At 54.7% G+C, this 20,906-nt stretch overlaps 1 protein-coding gene across 4 annotated transcripts in view; it reads left to right on the top strand.

Annotated features, from left to right (window-relative positions):
- The window catches only part of PPARD (peroxisome proliferator activated receptor delta), a 79,668-nt gene extending 59,717 nt beyond the window's left edge, over positions 1-19,951 (top strand). For all 4 annotated transcript variants that reach the window (XM_021684662.1, XM_021684660.1, XM_021684659.1 and 1 more), the window contains exons 2-7: positions 5,391-5,621; positions 13,936-14,090; positions 14,849-14,987; positions 16,221-16,423; positions 16,602-17,052; positions 17,823-19,951. In XM_021684662.1, the coding sequence (XP_021540337.1) occupies positions 5,492-5,621; positions 13,936-14,090; positions 14,849-14,987; positions 16,221-16,423; positions 16,602-17,052; positions 17,823-18,070 (1,326 nt within the window). In that variant the 5' untranslated portion in view covers positions 5,391-5,491 and the 3' untranslated portion in view covers positions 18,071-19,951. The remainder of the gene's footprint in view (positions 1-5,390; positions 5,622-13,935; positions 14,091-14,848; positions 14,988-16,220; positions 16,424-16,601; positions 17,053-17,822) is intronic.
- Positions 19,952-20,906: the final 955 nt, after the last annotated feature.

Here is a 20,906-nt window from a genome sequence, read left to right as displayed (position 1 = left end):
GCATCCACTTGCACCCCCGGAAGCTGATCACAGTTCCTCTGGTCATGTGAAAGAACCTTCTACCAGTAGGTATATGGAAGCAGCAGCTGAGGCTCAAGGCGTCAGAGGTGCGTAAGGTGGCCCAGTGCACGCGGCTCCTCGGAAGCCTGGCCAGGCTCAGACCCCGTTGTGTCTGAAACCCTGTGGTCTTCTGCTTTATCCTTCGCGTTGTTCTCCGAGAGACATTCTGTCAGGCTCCGCAGGCCTGAGCTTTTTGTCACTTCCCTCACCTCCGCAGGGCAGCTCACAGGGCTCGCCTGTGGGAGCTCGGGAGGAGTGAGCAGAGCCTGTTTTTCATGCACCAGACGTGACGTGTAGCGGGGGCTCAGTCACCTCCCACCCCTCCTTCCAGGACTCAGGACTGACTGTGAACTCTGTCCCGTCTCCCCAGAGTCACCCAGAGGATCAGAGGGTATGAGGGAATGAGCGAGAAAATATTTTGTCAAGTTATCTATACAAGACAGGGTTGTAGTTTTCCCTCCTCTGTTTCCAGCTGCTAAGGGGGACCCCAAATCTTCATGTCCCTCTCTCCCCGGCTCTTGTCACCACAGTCTGGTGTGCATTTCCCTGTGTCCACTGACAGCCAAGCTCCGCAGATCCAGAAGCAGTTTGTTCTCAGCCTCACACTACTTACCCTGTGGTCATTGCCACCGCTGTGCTTGCAGCTCCGTCGAAGTCACGTTGTCTGAGCCTTCTGTCAGCACGCTGCCCAGACTCTGGCTGCTGCTCCTCAGAAGCCTCCTGTAGCCCCCCCCAGGCACAGGCCTGGTTGAGGCTTTCTCACCCCTCACCTGCCCCAGACTTTTCAGTCCTGGAGCATGATGAACCGGTGTCTCTGGCCCTTGTTATTCAGAGAATAACTGATGTTTTTGGAGAGTTTACTCCATGCCACAATGTCCACAAACTGCCCCCGGTGATCGCCAAGGTCCTTTTCCCAGTGTTGGTGTCAACCCCCTCGCACGATCCCATTCTCCTCTTCAGCAAAGTGTCCGATATCGTGTTGTTTCAGTTAGAATTGTGTTCAGCTGCCGGCAGCTGAAGTCTGGCAAATAGGGCCTCATAAAGCAGGCGTTTCGTTGTCTCCCGCAGCAAGGAGTCTGGAGACAGGCGCTCCGTGGCTGGTTCAGCAGCGGCCCGAGACCCCTTCTCTCCTCCCGCCCTGCCCTCTCAACCTGTCTTCTGCTGCTCCGCGTCCGGGCCCTTATTCCTAGTCCAGGCAGGAAGGGGGGAAGGTAAACGTTTGTCTCTTTTGATCAGGGAGAAAACCTATTTTCAGAAGGCCCTCCCAGTAGATTTCTGTTTACGTATTGGTCAGCACTGTGTCACGTGAACACAGTAGCCGCAGGGGAGCTTGGGAAATGGAGCGTTTAGCTAAGCACGTGCCTGATCCAAAGAAACCGGGCGTCAGTAAGGAAGAAGGGGGAATGGCATTAGGTAAACAACGAGAAGGCTGCCACTTGTAATCGGAGCCAAGTGGCGGGAGCCCCTCCCTGGCCTTGCTCCGGGTCTGGTTTGATGATCAGTCATTGATCCTTGAGGAACTGATTTATGCTAACTAGACTCGGGTTCCCACAGGAGGGGACACCTCATGCAGTGCACATGAGTGAAGCAGCCTAGGGAGTGACCGCAGGAAGTAGCCGAGACCATGGGTGCCAGTGGCGAGCACCTGTCCACATAAAAAGGAGGCCACTGCTCAGCTCCCAGGGTGGTGTCGGGGCCATGCAGGCACCCAGTGGCCAGGTCTGCCCAGTTTTCAAGAGAAACCAGAAAGCCAGAATTTTTTAGCTTTTCAAAAAAAACCTCTGTTTTGAAAAAACTGGAAGGTTACAGAAATGTCACAAAGATTTCCACAAAGAAGTGGAATTTCTGGGTCATAGGATATACGCACCTATAATTTAGAGAAATGTAGGCAAATTACCCTCTTCAGAGGTCGTGCCAGCTTACCTCTCCACCAGGGATGTGTGAGATTGTGTTTCCCCACATGTTTAGCAACGTGTTAGCATTTGTTTTAATCTGATCGTAGAAAGTGTATTTGAGAATTGTTTTAATTTGTATTTTTTTGTTAATATTTTATTTATTTATTTGACAGAGAGAGAGAGAGCAAGAGAGGGAACACAAGCAGAGGGAGTGGGAGAGAGAGAAGCAGGCTTCCTGCTGAGCAGGTTGCCTGATGCAGGGCTCGATCCCAGGACCCTGGGATCAGGACCTGAGCCGAAGGCAGACACTTAACGACTGAGCCACCCAGGTGCCCTGCTTCTACTTACTTATAGGAAATGTTTTATAGAAATTAGTCCTTTGATGAGAGTTGCAAATATTTTTTTCCCAGTTTATTATCTGTTTTTTGTTATGATTTTTTTCTACCATGTAGGAAGTTTATATATATGTGTATATATATGTACACACACATATATATATAATTTTTTTAAGTAGTCTCTATGCCCAACATGGGGCTTGAACCCATGACCCTGAGATCAAGAGTTGCGTGCTCCATGGACTGAGCCAGCCAGGTGTGCAATAATGCATATATTTTTGTTTTAACTAAAAAAAAAATTTTTTTTATTTAGTTGGACCTCATCTTGATATAAAGTTTGAGGTAGGGATCCATCTTAATTTTTCCAGATGGCTACTCCGTTGTCCCATTACTGTTTATTGGAGAATCCATTTGTTCTCTTTGATGTGAAGTACTGTCTTTGTAACATGTTGAAGTTCCATGTGTGTTTGCATCTATTTATGGACTCTGTATTCTTTCACTGGTTGTCTATTCTTGTGCCAGTACGACACTGTTTTAATTACTGTGGCTTTGCTACAGTTCTTTTTATTGCTCTCCAGCTAATTCCCTGTCATGTTTACCGAAGTGCGTCCACCCAGCCTCTTTGCTTTCTTCAAGTCCCATCTTTTACTCTCAGTGGACAACTTTCCCGCCTACTTTATTAACTAAAAGAGTGAGGCCATCCTGGATGAGCTTTAATCACCCCTCCCCAATTGCCACGATACTTCTTTGTATTTTCCTCCTCCTGTGCCCTTGAATTAGTCCCCTCTCATCAGTCATTCTGCCCCAGCCTCCCCCTGGAATCTTCAGACGGTCTTTCTCTGCAGACCTCTCCTCTACCCATGGCTTACTTGAGTCTCCTCTAGTCCAAAAACTTCTTCCTGGCTTTGCCACTTTCTCGAGGCAGTACATTTATTTCCTTGACGTATTTACCAAAAACCTAGTCTCCGTTTGCTGTCCTGCCTCCTGTCCTACCACTTATTCTTCAGAGCCCCAGTTTCCGTCTTAACCACTTGACTGAAACTTGCCTCACAGGGTCACTGATGACCTGGTGGTCACTGAATCCAGGGGTCATGTGTCAGTTTATCACCCTTCAACCCCGCAGCATTTGAGACGGTTGAGTGCTCCCTCGTGAAACAGCCCTTCCCATGACTCTGAGTTGTCTGGTTGTCCCACGTCTCTCCTGCGTCTGGCCACTGCTCTGGTGCCTATTCCCCTGACCTCCCTTGACACGTTGCTTTCTCCTTTGGTGAACTGAATCCCTTCCGTGACTGTCAAATCAATGAGGATGCTCCCCACAGCTCCAGATTCCCAACTCCCAGCTCTTAGACTTGAGGGCTGAATTTCCAAACTGCCTTTTGTTGACAAACTTGAAGAGGTTGTCGTCAGTCCAAACAAGGGAAAATGAAAGCCTGCTGGAGAGGAATGATGAGAGAGGGAGGATTTACTGTCCGCTGGAAGCGGCCTTGCTGTGGAACAGTGGTTCTCAAGCTCGGCTGCACATGACAATCACCAGGAGAATTAAAAATAAAGATTCCAGTGCCCAAGCAGCTCCCCACAACCATCAGATGAGAATCTCTGGGGACAGGCCCAGACATCCATATTTTGAAAAACTCCCCAGTGGTTGCAGTGTCCAGCCAAGTTTGCAAGTGTAGAGCAGTGGGGGAGAGGGAAGAGTCTCCGTTGACCCCTGCCTTCTGGCTTTGATAAGCGGGTAGATGGACATGTGGGTCACCAAAGTAGGGATTACCAGAGGAGGGGCGGGTTTGGGGGCAGATGGTGGGTTCTGTTTGGATAGGTTGAGTTTGAGCTGCCTGTGGCACATCCAGAAGGCCCACAGCTGCTTGGATTTCCCTAAAGCAGGTCTTTTCTTTCTTTTTTTTTTTTAATTTTTTTTTTTAAAGATTTTATTTATTTATTTGAGAGAGAATGAGATAGAGAGAGAGCATGAGATGGGGGAAGGTCAGAGGGAGAAGCAGACTCCCTGCTGAGCAGGGAACCCGATGCGGGACTCGATCCTGGGACTCCAGGATCATGACCTGAGCCGAAGGCAGTCGCTTAACCAACTGAGCCACCCAGGTGCCCTAAAGCAGGTCTTTTCTGCTTTCGATCCTCCCACAGCCTGCACTGCCTCAGGATAGAGTCAGTCATGCATGCGTGCCTGGACACAGCCCACCTTCCCAGCGTCCCTCCAAATCCTCGCTGCCACAGTGCTCACTCCCTGGCCACCGGGACTCCTCACCACTCCCTGCTGTGCTGCCTCTGTGTCTTTTCTCATGCTCTGTCCCCAAGACAAGTTCCGTGCCATCTCTGGTCAAAATCCACCCCGCTCTCAAGGTGTCTCCCTACTGTTCCCTGCCAGGACGACTGCCCCACAACACCTCATGGTCTTACCACCACTGATGGTGGCATCTGTGGGCAATATGTCACTTGCCGAGGGTTGGAACTGCCTCCTCCACACAGGAGTCACCACCCAGTAACCCTACCTCGGAAAGATTCCTGGACAGAGCACATCTCCGCTTACCTGATGGCTGTGCTGCTGAGCGTCCAGTTGCAGATCTGCTGCCAGCTGTGAGCCTAGCACCGCAGGGGCTCCGGTCTTTTTGTCTCCCCACACCCAAACACAGGAAGGATAGGACCTACTCCCTTCAGGAATTGCGGCGTAGGAGAGCCTGAGTGCTGGAGGGGACAGGGCGGGGGTTAGGAAGTATAATATCAGGACCTCCAGGAGGACCAGAGTTGGAAGAAGCCCCTGAAGTCATTCTGATGTGGCGCCAAGAGCAGGATGGGGCCGAGGAGGCAGGGAAAGGTGGTGCAGGGGTGTGTCACCCTGTCTGGTTTGTGGAGACTGCTCGGAACCCCACAGACCTGCCTCAGGAACCAAGCAGACAAAGGGCAGGAGGGGAAGTGACTCGGGGTGCAAGGAGCAGAGCCCATGGGCTAGCACTACAGGGAGGAGGCGTGCCTGTCGTGAAGGAGCAGGAGCAGGGGAGACCCCTCCCTGCTGTCCCCCCCCGCCCGGTGGTAGCCCTCTCACATGCCCTTCTCACACCCTCTTCCTCTCCCTGTCTCCTTGGCCCAGGCTGATGGCAGCTGCCCTGTAGAGGTCCGTCTGCGTTCAGACCCAGATGATGCCAGAGCTATGACCGGGCCTGCAGGCGTGGCGCCGAGGGGAAATCAGCCATGGAGCAGCCACCGGGGGAAGCCCCTGAGGTCCGGGAAGAGGAGGAGAAAAAGGAAGTGGCAGAGGCAGAAGGAGCCCCAGAACTCAATGGAGGACCAGAGCGCTCACTTCCTTCCAGCAGCTATACAGGTGAGGAGGGGGTGGCAGGGGACACAGGGCAGAGGATGCCGAGTGGGCCGAGCAGGAACCGTGCCCTCTGCAGACAGCATCATGGGGCACAGAGGGGCAGAGCCAGACAGCCGGGGTTCACACCCCTGTTCTGTTGCCCTTCAGCTGCAGGACCTCGGGCCAGTTGCACTTCTTCTTTCTGTGAAAACCACGGGGCCTGTAGGGGATGTGGACAGGGGCTTTTGTGAGAATTAAATGAGTTCGCATTTGTAATGCGTGTCGTCATCCGCTTGGTTCCCACTGCTGCTGCCCAAGGGATCCGGAGCCAATCTGCATTAACAGCACGCTGGAAAGATCAGCTGTACCTGCGGCTGTAACGATCAGTCACGACAGCTGCAGTGACCTGCTGCTGACACTCATCATTGAGCGGCCCCGTAATTAGGCGTAAATGCTAAGCGGCTAGTCCGAATGACTATAATTAAGGTTACTTTTGTGCAGCCAGCCACATTTTAGCTGCTCTTATCTCACTTGTCGGTTCCCCTTTTGTTTATCCATTGCTAGCAGCAGCGTAGACATTCATCTCTGGGTCCCTGTGTTATTCTCGCCCCATCTTCTTCGTCATCATCATGCTATGTCCACCTTCAGGGGCACCCAGAATCCACTCCTTGGCCCCTGGTTTTCCCTGCTGCTGATGCTGCCCCTTCCCTGTCCCTGGCCCCTTCTCCCCCACCACTTCTCACCTTCTCCCTCCACCTAAGTGCCAGCACATTCAGCTGAGTTTTGCTCCCTTACCCTCAGAGGGAACTCAGGGTCACGAGAGGATGCGCTTCCAGCAAGGGACATCCTGATCTCACTGAAGGAGATCCCGGCCATGGGTGGTGATTGAGGGCAGAGGAGTAGGCCCACCCCACAGGATGGTCTCTAGAGCCCTGTGTCAGAGTTAAGGTAGGGCAGGGCTGCTGAGGAGAGCAGGTTCCTGCCTGGCCTATAGTTAAAGAAGGCCCAAATCCTGGAGCCACACTACTTTGAACCTGCAGAACAAGTTCCTGGATTCTGCAGAGCTTCTTCCTCTTCAGGGCACGTGGCGGGTAGGGTAAGGGAAGGGCCATTATCCCATCCCTCTGATCCCACCCACATACCCAGGAATGACCAAAGTGGGCTTGGTGTGATTTCAGGACTCAAGAAAAAGTATCTCCCAACCCCTGGTTGGGAGTTGGCTGGTGACTGGAATGAGTTTAGAGACCAGCCTTTCTCAGAAGAGGAATGGCTAACCGGAGTTTCCTACCACCCTTGTGGGGACCGTATCCCCACATGATACTTCTGTTCACGTGCAGACCAGAGCACAGGGCCTGGGTGTACAGGCAGGGCGAGGTGGACGTACGGATGGCATCTCGGGGAGCTTTATCAGTGGGATTTAGGGCACACAGGGAGACGTCTGAGAAAAATTTGCCCAACCACCCTTGCAGTGCATGTGTGATGTGATTTTTAATGGATTGCATTTACCAGTACAACAATAGAGTGGAGGTAGAAAGACTTCCCTGTTCAATAATTGAAACAGGAGGAGGTTTCTTAATATAATCATTATGTGTTAAAGCCATTGTATAGAAAAAGTTCCCGCAAATTCTATAAGACAAACAACAGAAAAATAGAAACAGGCAGTTCATGGTTGGACAAATACAAATGGCCGGAAAACAAAATGTTTTTCAGTCTACTCACCAATCAAAGAAGACATCTTCAAAATGAGATGTCATTTAGCCTGTCAGATTAAGGGCCCTCCAGCCACCAAGGGTGGAAGGGCAGCTTGGCTATGCAGGAGAACTGCATAGCCTTTCATTCTTTCATTCCTTTGACCCTGCAGTTCCCCTCCTAGGAATGTATCCCATGTAAATACTCGCTCAGAGTGCACAGAGATTTCCACACTTATTTACTGCAGCACTGCTCAGAGAAGCAAAAAATTGGCAGGCGCCCATCTGTGGGGAATTGGTTATGTAAACTGTGGTAGAGCCACACTGTGGAATGCTGTGTAGCCATTAACAAGGACAGGGTGGGTCTGAATCTACTGACGGGAAAAAGAGCTCCTGCCAAATGGAGGATCCCACTGCTTAAAAATCTTTAAGTATCATGGAAGGCACTAGAAGAGTGTACACGCAAAGGACTGTGCCATTAACTCAGGGGAGTAGGATCATGGCGGAGAGGATGCATCATACAGTGGTGCACACCATTACGTATTATTCTCAAGTCTACAGTACTCTCACCATTAAAGAAGCAAACGCATGGCTTTTCTTTAAAAAGGTAAAGCAGTTTTGTTTCCCAAAAAAGGCCAGCAGGTGAGGGGCCCTGGAGACAGAGCTTCGTCCTGTGCTGGGAATCACACAAACCAGGGCAGGAATCTCAAGTCGGTGACTGTCAGCTGTGGCTTTTGCTGGTGCCTTCACTTCTCCATTCTCAGGCTCTGCCTTTAAAGTCTGCCCACCACAAGGGCCGGCCGGGTAAGGTTCTCTACCCTGCCCCATGAGTCGGTGACTTCGGCCTCGAGTCCCCTCAGGAATTCAGGAGGATGGGACACAGCCTCGAGCCTTGAAACAGCAAGAAGATCCCTAGTTTGCTTCCCTTCTGACCCCTCAGAGGTTCTGCATCTCTATCCCGAGCTCAACACCTGACAAAGAGGCAGGCAAGACAGATCTCCCCATTAGCACTCAGCAACAAGGAAACTCACACGCCCAGGGTCCCCGAGCTGGGTAGGGGTGGGGGCAGCTGTCCCCTCCTACTTCAGTGATGGGCATCACATCCACACCCTAGGAAGAGGTCAGGGGTCTTAGTGCGGGCTGCGGCTGAGGAAGATCAAGTGTCCTTCCTCCTGGCCTTGGCACCTCCTCTCTCCGCAAGCACTCAGTGGGTGTCCAGGCAGGGGCTGGCCTTTCAGTTGAGGACAAGGCTGCACGCCAGCCCTGAGAAGCCCACTGTGCAGGTGAACAGGACGACAGAAGTAAGGAGGCTGCTTAGTAACCCAGCTCCAGAGTCCCACAGAATTGGCCCTGACTTCAGAAGCTATTTGCCTGTGGGACTCTGCCAGCAAAGTAAATAGTGTTGACCCCTCCTGGCCACTCTCAGAGCTATGACAACAGCGTACCTCCAGCAGTAGAGACTAGATATGCAAGAGAACTCTCATCCATACGTAAATGATGTGAGTAAGGTCAATAGTGTCTATTTGCTGAACTTGTAATCCAAGATGGTGCAACTGATAGTTCACTGCCTGGGTGTTGGGGTTAGTGTTTACACTGAGCCTAAACATTTGAATAATGGCATGGTGTCATCCTCAGCAGTGACATGTCTGATCGGTTATCATGATCATGAATTATTGATTAGTACTAATGAATAGTAAGAGCTCAGCCCCGGGGGTTAGGTGGTTCTAGGTTATAATTCTTAACTCTGTTACTGTATTAGTCAGGGTTCTCTAGAGAAACCGAATCCATAGGATGTGTGCATACATAGAGTGTGTGTGTGTGTGCGCGTGTGTGCGCACAGGTAAGGAATTGGCTCACACAACTGTGAGGGCTAGCAAGTTGAATTCTGCAGGACAGGCTAGCAGACCGGAGACCCAGGGTACTTGATGCTGTATCTTAAGTTTGAAGGCAGTCCAGAGACAGAATTCCTGCTTCCTTAGGGAGGCCTCGGTCTTTTTCCAGAAGGCCTTCAACTGATTGGCTGAGGCCTGCTCACATTATGGAGAGCAATGATTTCAATGTTAATCCCATCTAAAAAATATCTTCACAGCAACATCTAAACTGGTGTTTGACCAAAAACTGGTCACCATGAGTACCATGGCCTGGCCAAGGTGACACATAAAATTAATGATCTGGTAAATGCCACTGTCAGCATGTTACTTAACCTCACCTATAAAAGGGTCAGAAGACCTGTTTGAAGGGTTATTTTAAGGTTCCCATGGAATTAATGGTATAAAGGGTCCAGCAGAGCGCCTGGTACACGGGAGGCGTGCACAAAAAAGAGATTATTAGTATCGACACGCACTCTTCACAGGGAAGTCAGGTTTAGGTTCAAGGCCCAGTCCCACCAGGTATTAGACAGGTGACCTTGAGCAGGTCCCTTAACCTCACCAAGTTTCAGTTTCCTCAACTTTAAATGGTGTCTGTTACTGTCTTCCAAGGTGATATTGAATGATACTAACAGGCTTTTGGGGGGTGGGCGATAAATGCTGGTTCTTTCCCCCTCCCTTCCTGGGGTAGAAGGAGAGGTGGGCCTTCATGAGATGCGTGGGGGGTCAGACAGGGTGTGTCTGGAGTGGAAGTTCAGAGGCAGGGCAGAGCCCGGATCATGGCCATTGGGTGAGCAAGTATATTTCCTGAGAGCTCAGGAGGAGCCAGGGGAGGACGATGCTGGGCTGGCTGGGGAGAGCCGCTGTGCAGGCAGACGGCCCTCAGACTGGCGTGGCCCATGTCCCCACCCAGCATACCTGAGGGCCAGGGACTCCTGGTAAGGGGGACAGCCTCTCAGAATCCCAGTCTCCCACCGGGAGGTCATGGGCAAGGCAGTGGGACCTTCAGAACCTGGTTCCTAGAATGGGGAGCATTCTGCCATCATTACTTTTGGGTAAAATTCAAAGATAAAACCCTAAGCCAGGTGATCAGCCAGGAAGAAACAGAACCTTTATCTTTAGAAAACCCACTCCCAGGGCCCGTGGGTGGCTCAGTCAGTTAAGCATCTGCCTTCGGCTCAGCTCATGATGCCAGGGTCCTGGGATCGAGTCCCGTGTCGGGCTCCCTGCTCAGTGGGAAGCCTGCTTCTCCTCCTGCCTCTGCTGCACATGTGCTCTCTCTCTCTCTGTCAAATAGGTGAAATCTTAAAAAAAAATTTTTTTTAAGGAAAGCAAACCCACTCCCAAGCCCCCACCACTTCAGTATCCCCACTGCACATGCACTCTGGCACAAAACCTACCCCTGGAGGATGCATACACTTCTGCCCATCCTAGCGCCTCATCTCCCCTGCTTCTCTCCGCCTGGCAGTTATTTTTGTTCTTTTATTCCAAAAGGGCAGGGGGTGCCCTTGTTCCACTAGCCAGCCACCACCAAGCGTTGCCAACTGCTTTCAGGTTCTGCAGCCTGTGTCTGCTCACGACCCAGGGGCGGGACAGCCATGGCCCAGCGCCCTGATAGTGTCCTGGGCCTGTTTCTCCACAGTCTCGTTTGCAGCACTAACCTCTGAGACACTCGCCCGGGGTGTCTCCTCCAGATCCGGAGCTCAGGCTGCCTCAGGGGCTGGTGGGGCCGGAGCATCTTGGCTTCTCCCAGGGTTCCCAGTGGTCCTAATGCTCCTGAGCCACGGGCCAGTGGCAGGCCAGGGGAAGTGAAAGGAGGCTTGGTCTGGTCCTGGGGGCTCTCCGGGCCTCAATAAGCAGAGACACCCCCACCTTGGATTTCCGTGAAGCTGCGGGGGAAGAGGTACAGCCAGCCAGAAGGAGGACAGGTCACAGTCCCTGCCTGTGTAGGGTACAGAGCTTGGGGAGTGCAGAATTGCAGCTTTCTGACAAGCACCGTCCTAACTCACACTGATGTTGATGTGAACTTCCAGGTCCGAGGGCTCTTCTCTGTAGTAACTCTTACTTTTCACCATGACTCAGATAGATACTCCTGTCCTCTCCATCTTACAGAGGAGGAAACTGAAGCCCAGAGGGCAGAGCTGGGTGTTGAGCCTAAGACACCAATTTGCACTCAGGCACATTCTTCACCCTCATGCCTGCTCTTCCCGAGCATCTGGAAGCTGACTTGGAGTCTCCCAAAGATCTCATCTTTGAGCCCCAAGAGGGGAGCAGTCACCTTCCCCGAGAGCCTCAGGCTTGGTGGTGGCGCCTTCCAAGTCCTGCACCCTCTGCCCGCCCCTCAGCCGGTGTTGCCACTCGCCGTGTCGTATTCCAGCTTTTTTTTTTTTTTTAAAGATTTTATTTATTTATTTGACAGAGACACAGCGAGAGAGGGAACACAAGCAGGGGGAGTGGGAGAGGGAGAAGCAGGCCTCCCGCGGAGCAGGGAGCCCGATGTGGGGCTCGATCCCAGGACCCTGGGATCATAACCTGAGCTGAAGGCAGACGCTTAATGACTGAGCCACCCAGGCGCCCCTCGTATTCCAGCTTTCTTACCTCATTCTCACCTCAGCTAGTCGAGGGCAGGGTGTGGATCCTGCCGTGCACACAGCAGGTGCTCACCAAATGTCCGCTGAATGAAAAGAGAGAGTGGCATTGCCACATGCAGTGCAAGTGCCCAGACCCCTGCCCGGCCTCCGAGGCCAGGAGGGAGAACACAGAGGGCACCACCAAAGGGTTGGTGGCTGTGGACAAGACTCGGTGGTGGAGGTGAGCTTAGAGATCCAAAGGCGGCATGATCAGAGATGTCCCACGTCTAGCAGAGGAGGCAGATGTGTAAGCCACAAAACACAGCTGCTTACACGAAGTGACACAGCGAACATGCACACAGACCACACAGATCAGAGGGGGGAGGGCCAGAAACCCTCCTGCTCAGCCGCCACACAGGTCTCTACAAAGGGTTTTCACACGTGATCTCATTTTCTCCGGACAGCTCATAACATGAGTTCTCTTGCCCCTATTCGGAGGCCTCCAGGTGAGGCGGAGACTGCCCAGCCCCTGCAGCCCGTTGGCGCCGAGTGCAGGACCAACCCAGGGAGCTTGAGGTTCACTTACTTGCTCCATAGTCACTGTCCCGTGCTTGCTCCCCATCCCGTAGCAGCACCCTGGGGGCAGAGTTCCTGCCCTGTGGCCCTTACTTTCTGGTAGAGGGCACCCAATGCTGAGTGAACACACACGGACTGTCAATGTGGTGGCAAAGGCTATGGAGAAAACCAGAGTGGCTCTGCCCTCCCAAGCTGCAGGCCCCCCTGCAGCACTGTGCCCAGGAGACGGAGGGAGCCCACTCTCCCCCATCTGTGGGCTGAGGCGGGTCGTTACACCCCCTGGAATGACTGATGGTCGGGAGCGAAGGCCCTGGGACGGGACAGGCTATTTTACCTCACACCCCTGCCCTTACCAGCCCAGGAGGGCAGCGGGCTGTCTGGTCCTCTATTCTGTGGTCTGGTGCTCATGCTCCCCTCCCTGTGGCCCAGGTAGGGTCTGGCTGAAGGCTTTCCTGCTGTCACTCCTAGGGCCCAAAGGGGAGCTGAGGAAAGTGTGAGAAGAGTGGAGTACACTTTGGTCTAGGGAGGGTGGGTTACTCCGTGGGAGGGAAATCAAGATATTTTGTGGAGTGACCTATATTTGGGTGACAGACCAGGAGCAACACCAGCCTGGGAAATGTTAAGTCTGGGCTCAGCTTCACGGCTTGGGTCTCCCTAAGGTGCCATCCTGCTCTGAGCCACTGACTCTCTGGTCTGGGGATTTGGCCCCTGCCCCTGAGGAGGTTGCTCAGTCATCAGGAAAGAGAGCAGAGAACAGCAGATTGGCAGGACAGGCGGCATGTGGGGTCATGCAGCTGGCCCTGGGCCGGGACACTGGGGCTCAGGGCCGGGCTCATGGCTGAGTATCCAGGGGAGAGATTCCAAAGAGACTCCCAGAAATTCTTACCGAGTCAGCTGACAGCACATACACCCTGAAGTCATTGCCTTAGTCTAGTGCTTTCCTTGCTTATACTTACAACACCTGGTTCGAACATCTTGTACACTTAATAGAAAAAAACCTGGGGAAATTCAGTATGTTGCCCAGTCAGCATGAATGGTACCTGCCTTCTTTCTACTTGAGCAAGAAGTTTTGTAAGATTGGGTTTGAGCTTCTTGAGATATCCTTTACAGCATCTCTGGAGTCCACACAAGAATCGAATTTCCCAGGAGAGGTGGGTGGAGGGCTGCAGTCTCCCTAACACTCATTTCATACAACCCTACATGGGCCCACACAGTGGAGCCTCTTAAGCTAGGAGGGCTACTTCCCAAGTTCAGTCTGAAGAGATTCTGTCTTCCTCCTCTTGCTCCCTTCCCCCCAAAACACACACACACACACACACACACACCCCTTCCTCTTCCCCAGTGGTGAGTACAGCCCAGGAAGGCTCTGACTTCCCCCCAATAGTGATAGCTGCCATTCCCCAAACACCTGCTGTATGTCAGGTCTGAGGAAAAGCCCCGTGGTCTAGATGAAGAAACCGATCCTCAGAAAGATTGACTCCTTGAGGCACATAGCTCTTAAGCGTCTGAGCTGAGTGAGGGCTGCTTAAGAAACATGGGCTCTTCCCATCACCTGTTCTGCCCCACGGGCTCTGGTCACCTCCCCTACCCCCGTCCTGGCTGAGTATGAAGGCACCCCTGTGTCGTGTGTCTGCAGACCTCTCCCGGAGCTCCTCGCCACCCTCACTGCTGGACCAGTTGCAGATGGGCTGTGACGGGGCCTCGTGTGGCAGCCTCAACATGGAGTGCCGTGTGTGCGGGGACAAGGCATCGGGCTTCCACTATGGTGTTCACGCGTGTGAGGGGTGCAAGGTAGGGCCCGCGGCGAGTGGTGGCTGGCGGCTGGGGCTGTGTTTACACGGAGAGCTGACCTGCCAGAGAGGCCGGGCCCTCACAGTCCCCACTGCGGAATTGTGAGCTGGGCGGCCGCCAGGCCCTTGGGCCCATTCCAGGCCACCGCCCTGGGTCCTGCTGGTCCCTGGTGAGGCCTGCCCTGTTCTGCACTGCCCCAGCCTCTCATGTGGGCTGGCTGGCTGCTGGCGCCCCCTGGGGACGTAGCTCTAGAACACCGGCTGGGCAGAATGAGGGTCTTGGGCTCAACCATCACCCTGACGGCAGTGTTTCCTGCACCTCAAGGCCCGGAAGGGCCTTTTTGAGGGAAAAAAGGAAACTTTACGTTTCTTTCTCCAGGGGTGCTTTCGGGTTCATCCTCCTACCTGCACGCCCATCAAAATTGTACATACTATTTTGCCACACTGCCGCCTAGAAAATACCCAGAACCAGATACTTTTATGAATAAACCAGATTACCCACAATACAGTTTTAGGTTACCAAACTCACAAGGAAGCATTTAAAATAAAGAATTAAATATAGATAGATCTCAAAGGCTTTAGAGCTGTTTACTATCCTCCTCCCTCCCCTCCAAAAGAAATTTCTCCCAATTACTTCCAGATTTCAGGAAGGTTGACATTTACACCCAGAACTGGGGCCCCTGACGTCACAGAACCCACGGGGCAGAGCAGGACCCTGAGCTTCCTGTGGCTCTGCCTCACCTCTCGCCCGCCCCTCAGGGCTTCTTCCGCCGGACGATCCGCATGAAGCTGGAGTACGAGAAGTGCGAGCGCATCTGCAAGATCCAGAAGAAGAACCGCAACAAGTGCCAGTACTGCCGCTTCCAGAAATGCGTGGCGCTTGGCATGTCGCACAACGGTGAGAGCCGCCCGGGCCTGGCGCGGCCTGGTGGGGGGGCCCTTGGAGCGGTGCCCGGCGCGCAGCAGGTGCGGCTTGCAGCAGCTGGCGAAGACCGGCCTTCCCCGGACGGCTCCGGCTCCGCGTCCGCTGTGGGGCCCCGGCCTGGGGCGCTCACCCTCGCTGGCCCAGAGGGGGACTGGGAATTGATCCAGCACCTCAAGCCTGGCTCAGGTGACCCGAGACAGCGTAAAAAGCCACTGCCCAAGCCGGGGATCGCCTCAGCTCTCCTTGGTTAGTGAAGGCAGGCAGGAGCCAGTGAGGGACCACACGGGTCCGCTGCCAGGAGCCAGGCAGGAGCTTCCTGGAGGCTGGCCTCTCCCGGGAGACAGATCCCGCCCTGCACTTGGGCCTCCTATAGAGTCTTGTCTTCAGACCCCATACAGTAGGATTTTGCAGAGCCCACCTGCCCCTTTTGCCTGTCTGGGTCAGACCCCGCCCTGCCCTCCCAGAGGACTGGGGAGAGCCTCTTATTTAAATGTCTCCACTCACAGCTACCCTGTCTTGCCTTTTCGATGGTAGCGGGACCGAGCCCTCCACCTGAAGCTTTTCCTAGATGGTGGGGCCTGGCAGATCTGGGGTTTGGTCCCACCCTTCAGTCTGTATCTGCCCGGGCTCTGTTCCTTGGGTGGGCTGAGCGGATTTCCTAGGAGATCTCAGGGCCAACTCAGTTCTTCTCACTTTTTCTCTTAGAGAAGCCAGATTTCTATCCTGTTCCATTACTAATGACTAACTTTTTAGTGCTTACTGTGTGAATAGTCTTATTTTTTGACAGTCCAGTGAGATTTCAGTATTAGCCCATTTTTCTTATGAATAAAGGTGAAATAGCCTGCCTATTTCTGCCAAGCTGGAACTCAGGCACAGGCCTTTGACACCAGAAACTGTCTTCCTACGCATCACACTGCACTGCCTTCCAGGCACAGTGGCTCAGTTGACTCCCTGAGGAGTTAGGGCCTTTGTGTACGTGCCAGGCACTGTGAACAAGACAGAATCCCTGTCCCCCAGCGCTTGCATTCTGGATGGGTCCCCCAACATTCCAGTGTGCTGGCCATAGAGCTTCTGAGGGTCCTGGGCTCAAAAAATGTGTCTCCGTTTTTGGCCCACGTACCTGTTGTGAGACAAGGAGGTTAGAGGTGCTAGCTCCTGCCTGGGCTCCTCGATGACCCCCCCTCCCCCCCCACTCCCCCAATACAGCCATCCGCTTTGGCCGGATGCCAGAGGCCGAGAAGAGGAAGCTGGTGGCAGGGCTGACGGCAAGCGAGGGGAATCCGCACAACCCACAGGTGGCCGACCTGAAGGCCTTCGCCAAGCACATCTACAACGCCTACCTGAAAAACTTCAACATGACCAAAAAGAAGGCCCGCGGCATCCTCACCGGCAAGGCCAGCCACACGGCGGTGAGTGTCACTGCTTGGCCTGGCAGCCCCGGTCTCTGGGCCCTGCCGCCGCCTGCCTGACTGCTGGGAGAACCGGGCCTCCTCCCTCCCCTCACTTCGTGGTACAGGCTGGGGGCATGGGGAGCACATGGGCGGGGGTCCCCCCGAGGCCTGGCCTCTCACGGGGCCTGGTTTTCAGCCCTTTGTGATCCATGACATCGAGACACTGTGGCAAGCGGAGAAGGGCCTGGTGTGGAAGCAGCTGGTGACCGGCCTGCCCCCGTACAAGGAGATCAGCGTGCACGTCTTCTACCGCTGCCAGTGCACCACGGTCGAGACCGTGCGGGAGCTCACCGAGTTCGCCAAGAGCATCCCCAGCTTCAGCAGCCTCTTCCTGAACGACCAGGTGACCCTCCTCAAGTACGGTGTGCACGAGGCCATCTTCGCTATGCTGGCCTCCATCGTCAACAAGGACGGCTTACTGGTGGCCAATGGCACCGGGTTCGTCACCCGGGAGTTCCTGCGGAGCCTCCGGAAGCCCTTCAGTGACATCATCGAGCCCAAGTTTGAGTTTGCGGTCAAGTTCAATGCCCTGGAACTTGATGACAGTGACTTGGCTCTCTTCATCGCGGCCATCATTCTCTGTGGAGGTAAGTGAGGGTGGGGCCGCCCTGCTGGGGCTCGGGCCCCCACCGCGGGGCGCCAGGCCCGAGCGCGCACAGCATGGGGAGGTGCCCTGTGATGACAGCCGTGCGGCACGCAACGCCCCGACTGCATGGAGGACCGGCTCCCTCTTCTCGATGGAGAGGAGACAGAAAAAAGACTGCAAAGAAATAATGCCAATATGTTAATGGGGATGATTTCTGACGGTGGATAAATTCTCCGTATTTTGCCTGCATTTTTCAGATTCCGCTGCAATAACTAGAATAATCACCCTGCTCACAGTGCCATAGAGCTTACTTCGTGCCAGGCACTGTTCTGGTTCCTTTTCCCAGATTATAACTCATTTGATCCTCGCAGCAGCCTGTGCAGAAGGTACTTCTGTCACCCCGTTTTACAGATGACAAAACGGAAGTCAGAGAGGCTGCCGAGTGGCCCGCCCACAGCCTCCTCGCTAGCCTGTGGTAGGGACGGGAGTTGAATCCAGACAGTGAGTCTCTTAACCATGAGGTCATACTGCCCTTTTCAAAAGAAAAAACAAAAAAGTGAAGGAGATGGGCCAGGACCTGGGGTGGAGGGGCTAGAATACTCAGTAGAACAGTCACTGACAGAACAGGGCTTGGGTCTGTCACAGCAGTAGGTCTGCTGTCCCCTGGGCCAAGTCACCCACCCGGGTAGAGGTAGGGGAGCTCCTCTGCCGCCCCTGGAGACTTCCATGCATGCCTGCTCCCTCCCACACCTCTGCCCTGTGTCCCCACAGACCGGCCAGGCCTCATAAACGTGCCCCAGGTGGAGGCCATCCAGGACACCATCCTGCGTGCCCTCGAGTTCCACCTGCAGGCCAACCACCCGTACGCCCAGTACCTCTTCCCCAAGCTGCTGCAGAAAATGGCTGACCTGCGGCAGCTGGTCACCGAGCACGCGCAGATGATGCAGCGCATCAAGAAGACCGAGACGGAGACCTCGCTGCACCCCCTGCTCCAGGAGATCTACAAGGACATGTACTGAGGGCGTGCGCCCGGGGCCTCCGGGGGCAGGCGGACAGAGCTGGGACAGACGCCACTCACGGGACTTTTCCGGAGAGCAGGCCCTGAGCCCTGGGCGCACATGGGCCCGGAGCAGGGGAATCACACTCCTGCGCTCAGACACACGGCCTCTTGCTCCCTGCGTTACCCCCCTCCCCTTCTTCATGTGCCTCTTTCTCAGATCCTCTTCTCCAATTTCTTTGCTCGCTCGCTCTCTCTTCCTCTCTGTAGGTTTCCCCTCTTCCTTCCTCCCTGGCCTTCCCTTTTTCTCTCTCCCCATCCCTATGTCTGTCCCCCTTTCTCTTTCTGTGAGACAGTTTGTGTTACTTCACCAGCAGCATGGAACAGGTCCTCTGCTTTCGTCCGCCCCGTCCCCTGTCCCCCAGGAGCAGGGAGGAATGGGCCTGCCCTCCGCACCAACAGTCACCTGTAAGGGTAGGCGCCTCACTTCTCCTGTCTTCACAGCAAAGGACATGGGCCAGCCAAAGAAACACTAAGCTCTCTGGGCCTGGCTTCCTGGGGAAGCCACGCAGGGCCCGGGCTGACTGCAGCAATGGCCCCCAGTCCCGGGGGCCCTGCCCTGAGGGCCAGGACGCCTCCCCCAGACTGTCACCGCCCTCCCCTACCCACCCAACCCCTCTCTAGCAGCACACCCCAGCCCCACTATTACCAACGCCCTCTCTGTTCTTTTCACCAGTCTTCCAGGCCAGTGTCACTGATGGTCCCCTGCGCTGGCCGCCAGGGGACACCCCTAGCCTGGAAGGAGATGGGCTTCCCTTCAGGTGGGGGCCCCCACTGAAGAGGAGCAGGCCTCGAGGGAGGCGGAGGTTGGCAGAAAAGGCAGCAAGTGGTGTACTTAATTCTGAGCCCAGGCCTTGGGGTCATCGGCAGCCCCTCTCCCACCACTCTGCAGCAGCCACCACCCATGACTCCTGTTTCTCAGGAGTTCCTGGCCTCAGCCTCAGCCAGGAGCCCAGAGGAAGCTCACGCACACCCCCACCCCCCAACACTCCACACACAAGCACTGAATCACTTTACCTGGTTCCACACCCCTCACCCTCCCTTCCCCAAGGCAGATGGGCCAGAGGGGCCTCCAGGTGAGTGGGCAGAGCTGCGCCCTCATTCCCAGATCCCTTGGTGGGCAGGGGTGCCCTGCTGAACCAGCCCAGCACCTGCTTATGGGGGAGGTGCCAGGGATAAACTGATCCCGCTCAGTGTGACATCCATTTGTCCCAACAGTTCTGCTGCTCTCCCTTTCCCCCGTATTCAGCCCAGCCGGTCACCGGGAACTCCCCCTACACAGCTTCTGGTGACCAAGGACCTTGCCAGGCCCAGTCCCACTCCTCTGGCCCTTGCATCTACCCTTCCCCTCCTCCCAGGTGAAGTATTCGGCCTCAGAGGAGGGACTGAAGCCCAGCTTGGATGCTGTGTCTGAGCAGGAAGTCAGCCCACCCAGCCTGCTTCACCAGGAAGGAAACTGGCCTGGAAGGGTGAGGGACTGGTGAGGGTCTCTGAGAAAGGTTGGGGAAGACCTGAGGTCAGAGTCCCGTCCATCTGCCCCAGCCTTCCATGCCCTAGGATCAGTCTCTACTGACAACTCCCACCGCCACCCCCAGCTGACCAAGGATTGGGGTTAGGGTGCTCCCTTTGAGCCAGCGCTGTGAAGGGAGAGATGCTGTGCCTGACCCCCACCCCCCCTCCGCCCCCACGCACCCCCCGCCCCCACCCAGGCCTGGTGCTGAGGATATAGCTCTTCTCAGTGTCTGAACACAATCTCCAAAATCGAAATGTATATTTTTGCTAGGATCCCCAGCTTCCTGTGTTTTTAATATAAATAGTGTACACAGACTGACAGAACTTTAAATAAATGGGAATTAAATATTTAAGAATTGATGTAGGCTGACTCCGTTTTTTACAGGTTTTTCCTGGGGGCTGATCGGACTCCTCCCCCTCCTCCCTATCCAGTGTGCAAAGGGGGAAACCGGGCTGGGCAAATGAGACTTTGGGGTGCAGGCCAGGAGAGCTGATCCACCTTTCCCCATCACCTGCTTTGCTCCCCCACTCATCGGTCAGCAAAGGTGGAGGACTGAGGTGCCTGCCCTGCATGGGGCATTTGGGGGACGAGTGGGAGAACGGGTACACACACCTTTGGTGCCGTGGTAGCAACTCCGTTGGCGTGAGGAGGGCCTGGGAAGGGCTCCGAAGGGCCCTGGAGGAGGCATCACCCGCGCAAGAGACCAGGGCTTTCCTCAGCCAGCACCCTAGTTTTCTCCTTTACTTCCCGGGGTGCCACCTTCACAGAGAGCCGGGCCCTCTGCAGCCCGTGGGCTCGACTGCAGTGAGGCAAGTTCAGGGCAGACTTCGGTGCTTGTCTAGCCAGGAAAACAGACACCCCGAAACATTCCAGAGTGGGGAATGTACTCTAGGAAATTGTGACCAAACTATCAAAAGGAGTGAAAGATCAAAAGGGGGGAAATTGAGGCCATCCGTTTAGTAACTGGGCAGACACCGTCAGCCCCAGGGCTGTGTGGGAAATGGGATCATCTAGTGGCCAGCATCACCAGAATCCCCACGGACACTGCAGAAACCAGGAGCCCGGAGCCGCCCGCCAAGGTGACTGCAGGACCAGAGTCCACGCTCACGACACCGAGGGCTGCCAGGGTGCCGGCCGTCACGGCCGCTGCTCTGCCCCCGGGACCTCATGCCCTGAGCAGGAAGCCTGGAGCTCCACGCAACTCAGCCGCTCCCGCCAGAAGCGCCATCAGAGTCCCTTTCAAGTCTGACACTTGCCTCCCTGTTTTCTCTGTTGCTGGCCGGAG

The sequence above is a fragment of the Neomonachus schauinslandi genome, chromosome 8 (genome assembly GCF_002201575.2).
Source record: "Neomonachus schauinslandi chromosome 8, ASM220157v2, whole genome shotgun sequence".
Taxonomy (NCBI): Eukaryota; Metazoa; Chordata; class Mammalia; order Carnivora; family Phocidae; genus Neomonachus; species Neomonachus schauinslandi.
Note: the sequence above shows the minus strand (reverse complement) of the source record. Positions and strands in the feature narration are given on the sequence as shown.